This window comes from Electrona antarctica, assembly GCF_951216825.1.
Source record: "Electrona antarctica genome assembly, chromosome: 1".
In the NCBI taxonomy this organism is placed as follows: domain Eukaryota; kingdom Metazoa; phylum Chordata; class Actinopteri; order Myctophiformes; family Myctophidae; genus Electrona; species Electrona antarctica.
The window spans coordinates 16,947,311-16,961,375 of record NC_136806.1 but is presented as its reverse complement, the minus strand read 5'-3'; the positions used below and the strand labels follow the sequence as shown (position 1 = coordinate 16,961,375).

The window sequence follows — 14,065 nt, the reverse complement described above, 5'->3', positions numbered from 1 at the left end:
AGTGCGACACTGTCACATTTTTCTATTTTTCTTTTTTTTAAATTTATAGTATTTTTTAGTATAGTTTTTATTATATTTTATTAAATTTTTTCATTTTGACAGCGTACAGTACAGTACAGTACAGTACATCTTAATCTGGGCATGGGCTGTCCCAACGTTCAACACAAGAAGAATAACTAAAAACATTAAAATAAGAGAAAATTAAAGAAAAGAGAGACCAACAGACAAACAAAAAGAGGGGCAAATAACAAAGCCAATAGTTGTCATTATTATACTTATATGATTAACTGAGATAGTAACAAAGACAAAAAACGCAAACATTAGCCAATAATGACATGCCCAACACAGGGATGACATGCCCAACACAGGGACACCATGTTGAATAATGACATGCCCAACACAGGGACGCCATGTTGAATAATGACATGCCCAACACAGGGACACCATGCCCAATACAGGGACACCATGCCCAACACAGGGACACCATGCCCAACACAGGGACACCATGCCCAACACAGGGACACCATGTTGAATAATTACATGCCCAACACAGGGACACCATGCCCAACACAGGGACACCATGCCCAACACAGGGACACCATGCCCAACACAGGGACACCATGTTGAATAATGACATGCCCAACACAGGGACACCATGCCCAACACAGGGACACCATGCCCAACACAGGGACACCATGTTGAATAATGACATGCCCAGCCCAACACAGGGACACCATGCCCAACACAGGGACACCATGCCCAACACAGGGACACCATGCCCAACACAGGGACACCATGTTGAATAATGACATGCCCAACACAGGGACACCATGTTGAATAATGACATGCCCAACACATGGACACCGTGTTGAATAATGACATGCCCAACACATGGACACCGTGTTGAATAATGACATGCCCAACACAGGGACACCGTGTTGAATAATGACATGCCCAACACAGGGACACCATGTTGAATAATGACATGCCCAACACAGGGACACCATGTTGAATAATGACATGCCCAACACAGGGACACCATGTTGAATAATGACATGCCCAACACAGGGACACCATGTTGAATAATGACATGCCCAACACAGGGACACCATGTTGAATAATGACATGCCCAACACAGGGACACCGTGTTGAATAATGACATGCCCAACACAGGGACACCGTGTTGAAACAATGACATGCCCAACACAGGGACACCATGTTGAATAATGACATGCCCAACACAGGGACACCATGTTGAATAATGACATGCCCAACACAGGGACACCATGTTGAATAATGACATGCCCAACACAGGGACACCATGTTAAATAATGACATGCCCAACACAGGGACACCATGTTGAATAATGACATGCCCAACACAGGGACACCGTGTTGAAATATGTTGAACATTAGCCAATAATGACATGCCCAACACAGGGACCCAATAATGACATGCCCAACACAGGGACCCAATAATGACATGCCCAACACAGGGACACCATGTTGAAAGTCAGTGTATTGTTTGTCCCATTCCAGTGTGTCCATCGGGACCTCGCAGCCAGGAACGTATTGATCTGCGAGGGCAAGCTGGTGAAGATCTGTGACTTTGGCCTGGCCAGAGACATCATGCACGACACCAACTACATCTCTAAAGGCAGCGTGAGTGACTGACGACACACACTGGATTTTAACTAGATCTGTGACTTTAGCCTGGCCAGAGACATCTCTAAAGGCAGTGTGAGTGACTGACGACACACACTGGATTTTAACTGTCAATTTATCTGTGACTTTGGCCTGGCCAGAGACATCATGCACGACTCCAACTACATCTCTAAAGGCAGCGTGAGTGACTGACACACACTGGATTTTAACTATCAATTATATTGATCTGTGACTTTGGCCTGGCCAGAGACATCTCTAAAAGCAGCGTGAGTGACTGACTGGATTATATCTAGAACAGTGGTTCCCAAACCTTTTCATGTCAAGGACCCCCAAAATGACACTCATTAGCCCGCAGAACCCCATTACAAAATATTATGCCAGGGACCCCCATAAGAGAATATTTTTACAGCTCTAGCAGTGATTTTCAACTATTTTCATTTCAAGGACCCCCCCAGTTTGATATGCAACAGGCTACGGACTCCCATTTAATGGCATTTCTATCTCTGAGACCCCAATTTATATTGTAAAATCAATGTTAATTTAACTCAGAGTTAAAGGACCCATAAGGGTCCATTTGGTTCCTAACTACCATTTAGCTGGGGACTCCCTGGAACTCCCTCAAGGACCCCTGGGGGTCCCCGGACCCCACTTTGGGAACCACTGATATACAGTTGGGTGCCACCGATATTGTCCCTTATCATTTGACCCATTTAGGCCTGACCGCAACATTTTAAAAAATCCTTCTAAATCCTCCAGTTTTCTGAAATAAATATTTTCACGATTTTTCAAAAATAGCAGACCTACAAGCTATGAGCTTGTAGATCTGCTATTTTTCAATAGCTAAATTATAACATAATGTTTAAAACACCAAAAGGGGTTCCCGCCCCTTTTGCGCAGATCACGCAAACCTCAGCAAAAAGAAAAGGACAATATCGATGGCCTCCAACTGTAGAACACAATATAGAAACAGAGTTGGCGTGGCCGTGTTCAACCTTTTGTGAGTTTTTATGTTGCCTGTCATACAGCGCCTGATACCGTGGCGTCTACTCTAAAATGTTGTCAGTACTGATAATTATGCTAAGCTGTCTCAATGCTGTATCTCAGTCTGTCTGTACTGTATGTGCAGGCCAGGGACTATGCGATGTAGCTCCATCTTGGCAATGAAGGGTCGCTGATTTTTGTGGTGCAGGTAATCAATCTTTTTCTCTATCCTTGTAGACCTTCCTGCCCCTGAAATGGATGGCACCAGAAAGTATCTTCCATAACCTGTACACGACCCTTAGTGATGTCTGGTCCTTTGGCATCCTCCTCTGGGAAATCTTTACCCTTGGTCAGTACACTCGTATACACACACACACACACACACACACACACACACACACACACACACACACACACACACACACACACACACACACACACACACACACACACACACACACACACACACACACACACACACACACACACACACACACACACACACACACACACACACACACACACACACACACACACACACACACACCCGTCTTTGTAAGTCTATGACACGGTGAAGCATCTGTAAGATATCAATTTCCATGCTCAGGGTTGTCTTGTGCACAAAGATTCTACTTAAAGCAGTTCATTGTTCTATTTCAGATTTCCATGCTGTCTTTAAACTTCTTTGCCTTTTTTTTACTATTTTGAAAAAAACATTTTTAAATAGTTCAAATAGCCGTTCGGGTTTAAAACCACTGATGTAGAGCTGTTAAATGACGTCACATTGCGTTGCAGGAGGAACGCCGTATCCTGACCTTCCTATGAACGAGCTGTTCTACAGCGCTCTGAAGAGAGGCTACCGCATGGCCAAGCCTGCTCACGCCTCTGACCAAATGTAAGTGTTCTATAGCCCTCTGAAGAGAGGCCACCGCATGGCCAAGCCTGCTCACGCCTCTGACCAAATGTAAGTGTTCTATAGCCCTCTGAAGAGAGCATGGCCAAGCCTGCTCACGCCTCTGACCAAATGTAAGTGTTCTATAGCCCTCTGAAGAGAGGCCACCGCATGGCCAAGCCTGCTCACGCCTCTGACCAAATGTAAGTGTTCTATAGCCCTCTGAAGAGAGCATGGCCAAGCCTGCTCACGCCTCTGACCAAATGTAAGTGTTCTATAGCCCTCTGAAGAGAGGCCACCGCATAGCCAAGCCTGCTCACGCCTCTGACCAAATGTAAGTGTTCTATAGCCCTCTGAAGAGAGCATGGCCAAGCCTGCTCACGCCTCTGACCAAATGTAAGTGTTCTATAGCCCTCTGAAGAGAGGCCACCGCATAGCCAAGCCTGCTCACGCCTCTGACCAAATGTAAGTGTTCTATAGCCCTCTGAAGAGAGGCTACAGCATGGCCAAGCCTGCTCACGCCTCCGACCAAATGTAAGTGTTCTATAGCACTCTGAAGCAGTGTTAATTTATTCAGAATATTTTTTATTTAGTCTTAGTCTTAGTCTTTTGAATAACACATCATTTAGTCTTAGTCATATTTAGTCTTCTGAAATAGTTTAGTCTTAGTCTAGTCTTAGTCGACTAAATACAAGTAAGACGCGCGAACGCGGGAAGCGAACGCAGCTCGTAAATTGCAATAACAATTAGAAATATAGCTGCAAGCAGCGATAAAGCGGGACCAAGATAGAAGAAGAACAATGCGCAATAAGAACAACATGCACAAATGAGACTGACGAGCCGAGTTGTCGGTACCGGGATTTGAACTCGCAACCTTGTGGACCGAAGGCGGGAGCTCTACTGACTGACCTACACAGAGACAATCAGTGACTATATTGTAAACAGTAAAACCATTCAGTGATTTGGTAACAAGAAGGTGTGTCCTCATTTTAGGCATGTCTTGTGTGTGTGTGTGTGTGAGTGCGTGCGTGCGTGCGTGCGTGCGTGCGTGCGTGCGTGCGTGCGTGCGTGCGTGCGTGCGTGCCTGCCTGCCTGCCTGCCTGCCTGCCTGCCTGCCTGCCTGCCCCTGCCTGCCTGCCTGCCTGCCTGCGTGCGTGCGTGCGTGCGTGCGTGCGTGCGTGCGTGGCTGCATGCGTGTGTGTGTTAGGCAGACAATCGTTCATAACCATGGATTTGGATTGAAGATCATCTCTTTAGTTTTTGTGGTGTTTAACATAAGGTGGCTATTATCACACCAGTCTTTAAAGTTATTGATCTCACTGATATGGCCCACAGGGCGTTCAACAATATGCACAAATGAGACTCACAGGCTGAGTTGTTGGTACCTGGATTTGAACCAACAACCTTGCGGTCCAAGGACAAGAGCTCGACTGACTGAGCTACACGGAGACAATCAGTTACTCCATTGTTAACAGGAAAATCATTCAGTGTTAGTTCAGCATAAGTACTCAAACTTTTAGAAATTAGCAGATCTACATGCTCATAACATGTCCCGGTACAGTACGGTACGGTACGGTACAGTGCGGTACAGTATGGTACAGTATGGTACAGTACAGTACAGTACAGTATGGTGCAGTACAGTACAGTACAGTACGGTGCAGTACAGTACGGTACAGTACAGTACAGTACAGCACAGTATGGTACAGTACAGTACCATATGGTACAGTACGGTACAGCACAGTATGGTACAGTACAGTACGGTATTACACATTGCACTTATTACACTATTACACTACTATTACACTATTACACTAAATACACTTATTACACTATTACAAAATTTGACTCAATACACTATTTCAGTTACTAGTATCTCTATTATTGTGATGCCATGTCCTAGTGCCTGATGGGTCAAATGTAATCTACTTCAATATTTCTATAGTTGAGTCATCACAAATCTTGCAGCACACAATGGATACACTGAGTTGTCTTTACCCGGATTTGAACACACAACCTTGTGGTCCAACGGCGAGAGCTCTACCAACTGAGCTATGCAGACACAGTCAGTTGACTAATTCTAAATAGTAACATCATTCAGTATTCATATAAGTATTAGGTGCATAAGAACAGCAATTTTCATTGGTTCATAAAAACTTCATTTTTTCACTTAGAACAAATGTGCTACGATTATTTGTCCGTATAGGTCCAAAGTTCACGTGTAGAAGTTTTCGTGCATTTTGAGCAAAGACTCTGGGAGGAGTTACATTTGAACTGTTTTTCATATAATTCAAAATGGCGGGTGATCTAAAGGTCAGAGGTCAAAAGTCAGAACACGAAAGTTGTTCGGCATGAGGAGACACATATGTGTATCAAAGTGTCATTGCCAACGGTCAAACGGTTCATGAGATATGCACGTTCAAAGTTTGCAAGTTTGCAAGTTTTGCATCAATTGAGTGCTATAGCGCCACCATTTGGCCAATCGTGATGGGCTTCGCATAGTAAAGTGACATAAGCATATGTGTGTATTAGAGGCAGAAGAATAATTTTCACAAAACAGCAATTTTCATTGGTTCATAAAAACTTCATTTTTTCACTTAGAAAAAATCTGCTACGATTATTTGTCCGTATACGTCCAAAGTTCACATGTAGAAGTTTTCGTGCATTTTGAGCAAAGATTCTGGGAGGAGTTACATTTGAACTGTTTTTCATATAATTCAAAATGACGGGTGATCTAAAGGTCAGAGGTCAAAAGTCAGAACACGAAAGTTGTTCGGCATAAGGAGACACATATGGGTATCAAAGTGTCATTGCCAACGGTCAAACGGTTCATGAGATATGCACGTTTGCAAGTTTTGCAAGTTTTGCATCAATTGAGTGCTATAGCGCCACCATTTGGCCAATCATGATGGGCTTCACATAGTCACCGTTTGGCATGGTCCTCTATCATGTTGACAAGTTTTGCGCAAACCGACTGCACGGTTCAGTCAGAACAGCTATTTTTGGCAGAAGGAGAATAAAATAAAGTACTGATCATATAATTCAAAATGGCGGGTGATCTAAAGGTCAGAGGTCAAAAGTCAGAACATGGAAGTTGTTCAGCATGAGGCGACGCATATGGGTATCAAAGTGTCATTGCCAACGGTCAAACGGTTCATGAGCTATGCACGTTCAAAGTTAGCATTTTCAATTGAGCGCTATAGCGCCACCATTTGGCCAATCGTCTTGGGCTTCGCATATTGACCGTTTGGCATGGCCCTCTACCAGATTACAGCGTTTCGCGAAAACCGACTGCACCATTCAGTCAGAACAGCTATTTTTGGCGGAAGGAGAAGGAGAAGAAGAAGAAGAAGAAGGAGAAGAAAAATAAACACAAAAACAAAGAGTGACCAAAGTCACTGCGTGACTTCTTGGTCCCTAATAAATTACGTACTTTTTTAAGGTTTTTTTTTAAAGTTCTCTTTTTTTAGTTTTTTTAAGATTTTGTTTAAGATTTTTTTTAAGATTTTTTTTTAAGTTAAGTTTTTTTTTAAAGTTTTTTCTTTTTAAGTTTTTTTTTAAGTTAAGTTTTTTTTAAAGTTTTTTTTAAGTTAAGTTTTTTTTTAAATATTTGCTTTTTAAGTTTTTTTTTTAAGTAAAGTTTTTTTTAAGTTACGTTTTTTTGTTAAGTTAAGTTAAGTTGTGTGTGTGTGTGTGTGTGTGTGTGTGTGTGTGTGTGTGTGTGTGTGGGTGTGTGTGTGTGTGTGCGTGCATGTGTGTGTGTTTTTGTGTGTGATACAGCTGCGCCCTCTGGTGGTGGGCGGGTGGTGTTACAGCGTGACACACAGACACACACACAGACAGACAGACAGACATGATCTGCTGGGTCTCATAGTAAATGCTCACTGCGTTCGCAATCAAAAACCTTAGTCGACTTAAGGCTCATACATAGTCTGGATTTTCGGTGGTGACGTGACCACCGACCTACAACATGACGTCACGAGCCGCAAACCACCGCCACCGCCCCAGCCCTTCTCTCTGTTTTTACTCACCACCACTCAACGTTATTTCAGCTCCGGTGGTCACCTCACCACCGGAGCGGTGGTCACCTCACCACCGAAAATCCAGACTATGAATGAGCCTTAAGTCTTTAGTCTAATAATCTTAGTCAACAAAATTAACACTGCTCTAGAGGCTACCGCATGGCCAAGCCTGCTCACGCCTCTGACCAAATGTAAGTGCCATCGTATCGGGAATACCCTCAACTAAACCTTTTAGAAAGTCGCAAAAAATAGATTTTTTTCTATTTTTGCATGACACTATTATATCTCTGCTGTCGAGGAGAAACCAGTAAACCACAAGGCGTAAAAGTACAATATTTGCCTCTGAGATGTAGTGGAGTAGAAGTAAAAGTATTGGAAATTGAAAATACTCAAGTAAAGTAAATGTACTTAGTTACTTTACACCACTGCAAATCACTTAACTAACACACATTAGGGATAATTTGGACAAAACAGGGGCACACTGTACACGGACAGAGGCCGTGGTCATGACGCAGACATATCCATGACTCGCAAAAGAAGAAGAAAAAAACTAATCCAAATTGTAATTGTCTTTTTTATGCTCACACTGTCTCTCTCTCTCTCTCTTGTGTGTACTATATGTGTGTATAGTAATATCAGAATTAAAGACATGGAATAACCGTTTTGTCTCAATTTTGTGTTTTGCAGCTATGAGGTCATGCGGAAGTGCTGGGATGAGAATTTTGAGAAGAGACCCGAGTTCTCCTTTCTGGTCCACTCTATGGGGAACATGCTGTCGGAGGGATATAAAAAGGTACATTATTTATATAGTGGACACAGTCCGCTGGCCTGCCGCCTGGCAACACAAGCACTGGTATAATTCCTGTTTTCTTTGCTCCTCTCTCCACCACATGAACCCTAGCAAACATTCATGCATTTTTCCTTTCTTTTAAAGGTAGTGTAAGTGTGATATGTTTTTTGGGTTCCTTAAAACTAAAACGTATTTGTGAAAAAGCTAAAGCTCATTGAGCCTCTTTCTGGATGTCTTTTTTTCCTCAAGTTGTTTTTTATCCCATGATTTTGCAACTCATTTTCTCACCCAGTGTCAATTATATAATGTAATCCTGGCTGCTACACTCCCTCTGCCAACCTGGGGAGAGCAAAGGACTGTCCTCATGCTTCCTTCAATGCATGAGGACTCGTCCAAGCTGCTTCTTTTCACCTGACAGGGGGGGGGTTTCCCCGTTGGATGTACTGTAGAGTGTGGAAGGAACACGTTATTATCCAACCAGTTCATTTCCCCTCCCATCAGGCGCCCCGGCTGGCCAGGGGGAGGCAGTATCTTTCTGGGTGTCTCTGACGACAGGGTAACATTACATGTGTTAACCTCCCCCCGATCCCATGTTCTCTGTTCTTCCGACGACAGAAATACAACCAGGTCAACGAGACGTTCATGAAGAGTGACCACCCAGCCGTGGCCCGCACCAAGCCCAGACTGGCCTCTCATCCCTTCCCCATCATGGCCTCCTCCTCTCCCCCCTCCTCCGGGGGCAGCGTCGCCCCTTCAGATCCACACAGCCCCGCCACCAGCCCCAGAGACTCCAGACAGGAGGCCGACGGCGAGGAGGAAGCTGTGGCCTCGTACAACGAATACATCATTCCCATCCCAGACCCCAAGCCGGAGGAAGGCTTCACAGACACCGACGACATCCCCTCATCGGAAAGTCCTGCGAGGTACAGTACGGTCTGCCCACAACATTGAGACATGCACGGGCCGGGGCACGGCCCCCCTCAAGCAGTGGTGGAAAAAAGGAGGCTACTCAAACGTTTTACTTAAGTAAAAGTGTCAATACTGCAAATATAGGCTAGTAAAGATTGTACTCAATTGTACTTGAGCAAAAGTACAAAAGTATTGGCATCAAAATGTACTTAAAGTACTCATTATGCAGAATGTTCCGTTTCAAGTTTTCAAATGTATAAAAATCTTTGGAAAATTGCCGATCTATAAGCTCACAATGCGTCACACGATCGCGACACATTGTGAGCTTGTAAGTCGGCAGAAATGTAGATATAGCTAGTAATAGTGATGAAGTGATTATTGTATCTACAACTACAAAGTAACTAGTAACTAAAGTTTTCAATAATTGTAGTGTAGAGTAAAAGTAAAATTGGAAATTGGAAATAGTTGAGTAAAGTAGACCTACAATTACCTCAAAATGTACTTAAGTACAATATAAGTAAATGTACTTAGTTATACACCACTGCCCTTCAAGACACATGGCTGCCAAATGCTGGATATGCAAGAAAGAGGAAGCATATTATGCTTAACAAGATCGGTTTCCTTTTTTTCTTGCACACACACCTACCCATGCAGACCCAGCAGCCAGATGTTGAATTGAGACAATCTGTCTTATGTTGCCAGGAAGGAATTAAGGCCACCTCAGCAGACATGAGGACAGTGACTGTGTGTGTAGTACAGTCTGACTGCAGGGCAGCCCCTAATAAGACTCATCTGGGTTTTCTGAAAAACTAGATGTTTCTGTATCTGTGGTTCTCAAACATTTTCATGTCAAGGACCACCAGAAATATATGTAATTGGCCGCCGACCCCCATCTGAAAATATGCCGTTTCAGGAACCCCCCAGAAGCAAAGATTTAAGCAAAAACTTTCGCTCTGAAAGAATACATATTCAAAGATCTGCGCCACATTTTCACGATTTTTCAAAAATAGCTAAAGTATAACAGACTGCTTAAAACACCAACAGGGGTTCCCTTCCAGAAACCTATAGTTGGTCTTCAACTAGGACTCACAGTGCCCCCTAGTGACAGATGAGGAGAAAATGGGGATCCAGTTTCAAAGACTTTTGATGATCAAGATTCACACTGACCTTGCTGTGCTGTCATCGTCATACGTTATGCATACAGATCTTTACAATTTTGTTTGGTTGTAACAAAAAAATGAATGGCATCTTGTTGAAGATCCAGTAGTTCACCAATAGAAGGAGTACATACATACATACATACATACATACATACATACATACATACATACATACATACATACATACATACATACATACATACATACATACATACATACATACATACATACATACATACATACATACATACATACATACATACTGACTGACTGACTGACTGACTGACTGACTTAGTTAATTATTTACCAGGCACTAGCACGACTCGGCTAAAAATCCCATTTTGTTTTCCTACATTATTTGTACTATATTTTATTAAGTTTTCTTTTAAATAAAATACATTTTAAAACAAACTACCCAACAAAAACTAAGAAATTCCATAAATAAAAAATAATAATAATTAAGAACTAGTGATTAGTAATAGTGACTAGTAACTAGTAATAGCCGATGTACAAGTTCACAACGCGATGCGCTGGGAGCTTTTGGGCACTTTTGTGCGCTTCTGTGCGCTTTTGTGTACTGTAGATCTGCTATTTTCACTAGTTTGAGTCCTGGGCAAAAGTCTAATCTCTCTTTCGGGTCACGGGCTAAAATGTTTGGGAACCACCACTGTTTTAAAGTTGTGTTCCGTTCTCTCTTGCCCACTCTCAGCTCTCTGGCTCTGGAGGAGGAGACAGACTCCAACATGTCCCAGGACACAGACGAGACCCTCCCAGAGGAGGACCTGCAGGAGGCGGCCGGGGAGAGAGATGCGTTGCTGGGCTGCTGCGGGACCCCCGATGTGGAGGACAGCTTCCTGTAAACCTTACAAGGAACTTATTTACAGAAGGAAGAGACGCGCCGCTGACGTCATGACGGATACGCCACGGCACTTTCATGGACGCTTTCATGGGAGGCAAAGCTCACACCGGAAGTTCCATGAAATACATGGCAGTGAATAGAGCCGGTTGGACCAGCTCGTCGTGAACAAACATTATTTCTGGACAATTGCGACCTTTGTCATATAATCGGTTCAGGAACATAAAAGAAGACATATCGCAGGTTGTTTTATAATCACTTGCTTTTCAATGTGCACAGTACATCATTTATTGAGGCATCTAAACAGCGGCAGGTATCATTTCTGTCTCGGAGGTATCGCGAGATTTGGCCGCCAAACAGGAAACGGTGGACAATCTCGTGATACTTGTACTAGGTTCAGAAAGGTACTTTGTGCTCTTTAGACACAGTACATCTATAAAAGGACACAGTGTATACATCAAAAAGCAACACAGCAGACAATAAGACATCTTTTCCAGAAGCGATTACTTTACAAAGGTCTCAGTTATTCAGAAATAGTGTTTGTTTATGAGCTGGTCACCGGGCTCTCATCGACTCCAATGGATTCCACCGAACTTCCGGGTGTAGTTTGGCTCCCGCGGTGCGACGAATCTGCCGTCTGGAATTTGCGCGATAGCGAAAATGACGTTGGTGTCTTTACCTTCTTTTTCATACACCTTGTAACCTTATAGAGGAACTTCATGTTGTTCCTGGAGATGGAATGTAGCTCAAATAGACAATGTAGCAGACGTCAGTGAGTACAGTAGGCCATCTTGAAATCTAGCACTTCCTTGAGTGCTCCTTATCACTCCTGTGTCATAATCACAAATGGTGAAGTGGACGCAGTGGTTCTCAAAGTGGGGTCCGGACTCCGGGGACCCCCAGGGGTCCTTGAGGGAGTTCCAGGGGGTCCCCAGGTAAATGACAGATAGTTAGGAACCAAATGGACCCTTATGGGACTGTAACTAGATAGTTAAATTAACATTGATTTTACAATCTAAATTGGGGTCCGTACCATAATGTACGTCAAACTGCGGGTCCTTGAATTAAAATAGTTGAAAATCACTGCTAGAACCGTACAAAATCTTGTCTTATGGGGGTCCTTGGCATATCTTTTCAAATGGGGGTCCGCAGGCTAATACTGTAAGTCTCAATTTGTGGGTCCTTGACATGAAAAAACGTTTAAGAACAACTGAAGTAGAGCATTGTGGGTAAAAGATCTGTCTGAAGAAGGGCCCTGCGCACTTGAAACATCACCGTGGTAATAAATCTCTGTAAGTCTGCAGACATTGTGTTTTCATAAAAATCACAGCTATGGTGAAATTGCTCAATATGCTCTGATATCCGAGATAAGATTCAGTCATGTGAGTAGAACCGAATAAACCACATAAACTCTTGGCATAGTAATACAGTATTTAGTTGACCGGGGGGGGTTCTCTTCTTGGTCCACTCTTCTCCCCCCGCCCCTCTACACCAAATATCTTCACCGAAAATAGTGGTTAGCCATAACTCAAACTTTTATAATACTCCCTCACATTCGTCTAGACTTGTTGAAACAGGCCAAATGGTTTAGAATGACCAGTGTTTTAGTCAGGGATTTATTATGATTACACTGATGTAGGTCTTGCATTCTTTTATGTCTTTATTGTCAGTGTTTTATATGTACAATAGATTTTGACATTATTGTTCTTCCTCTTGGTCCTGCCAGTGTATTCACTTTTATAATATATAAAAAAAAATTAGACCAATGTAGTTGTCCACAGCCGTAAACATCTGCAGTCTCATACGGGTGAACACGTACTTTTAATTGTACTTCTTTCTTTTTTTTATCAATGCTACGTAAGCAATTATATTCATAAATGTTTATCCCTTTTCAATGTTATTTTCATGACATGACAATGTGGGAAGAATCTAGATGCACTGTTTCAAGTATGAGATGAGTTACACAATGTGGTACTTATGTACTGTAGGTATTAGTCCGAGAGGGATTTTATGAATTGTTTTTTAATGCAGTGAAAGCAGACATTGGAAATATAGCTATAGCCTGTTCCTCTGTGTGCATACGATGAAAACATGTTTATGTTATACAGTATATGTGAATTTTGTATATTTCAGATCATCTGTACTAGTGTTGCACTTTATCGTGTTTTAGGAAAACATGGATATTCACAAAAGAGGTAAAGGGTACATTTTATAGGCGATAGAATGGTAGAATCGAGAGTCTTGATCGAAGGATTTTAGATTCAGTTACACAGTTTCAGAGATTTTTAACATTGACATACAGTACAGTACCCATAACGTCAGTCTTTTAGCTACAAGTTCAGCACATCACTGCCTTAGCACAAAATGGTACAAAACAGATTATTTGTATTGACTGTAATAACTGATATTTTGTCTTTTTTGTTTTAGCATTCAGGTGACTTGTTGACGAGGGGGTTTGAAGGGCTATTGTAGTTAAGAAACCTAGCAAGCCATTTTGAGGACATTTACAATGTAAATGTAGGTACTCTTTTATTGTCGATTTCTTTGCATAATATTCACACTCACAGAAGCTCTATAGTTGCATTACATACACACTTACCATTTAAAAAAAATGTTACGCTACTCTGTTTCTATGTAATGTTACACAATGTAGGATGCAGAACACTAAAAAAATACCAAAGCTTCTCTTAACGTTTACAAATGTATTTTTTATATGCAGTATTTTACATGTTTTGCAGATGTGAAAATAAAGGTTTATTATCAAAAGGTTTGTGACTTGTCTGTGTGTCTGTCT

General features: G+C 42.4%; 1 protein-coding gene and 1 long non-coding RNA gene across 3 annotated transcripts in view; both read left to right on the top strand.

Annotated features, from left to right (window-relative positions):
• Positions 1-14,041, top strand: part of LOC306940464 — a 687,363-nt gene extending 673,322 nt beyond the window's left edge. The window contains exon 2 of the long non-coding RNA XR_013792022.1: positions 13,327-14,041. This is a non-coding gene — a long non-coding RNA (uncharacterized lncRNA). The remainder of the gene's footprint in view (positions 1-13,326) is intronic.
• The window catches only part of pdgfrb (platelet-derived growth factor receptor, beta polypeptide), a 51,781-nt gene extending 37,740 nt beyond the window's left edge, over positions 1-14,041 (top strand). For both annotated transcript variants that reach the window (XM_079525250.1, XM_079525249.1), the window contains exons 18-23: positions 1,539-1,661; positions 2,883-2,994; positions 3,441-3,540; positions 8,244-8,349; positions 8,962-9,269; positions 11,125-14,041. In XM_079525250.1, coding sequence (XP_079381376.1) covers positions 1,539-1,661; positions 2,883-2,994; positions 3,441-3,540; positions 8,244-8,349; positions 8,962-9,269; positions 11,125-11,275 — 900 coding nt within the window. In that variant the 3' untranslated portion in view covers positions 11,276-14,041. The remainder of the gene's footprint in view (positions 1-1,538; positions 1,662-2,882; positions 2,995-3,440; positions 3,541-8,243; positions 8,350-8,961; positions 9,270-11,124) is intronic.
• Positions 14,042-14,065: the final 24 nt, after the last annotated feature.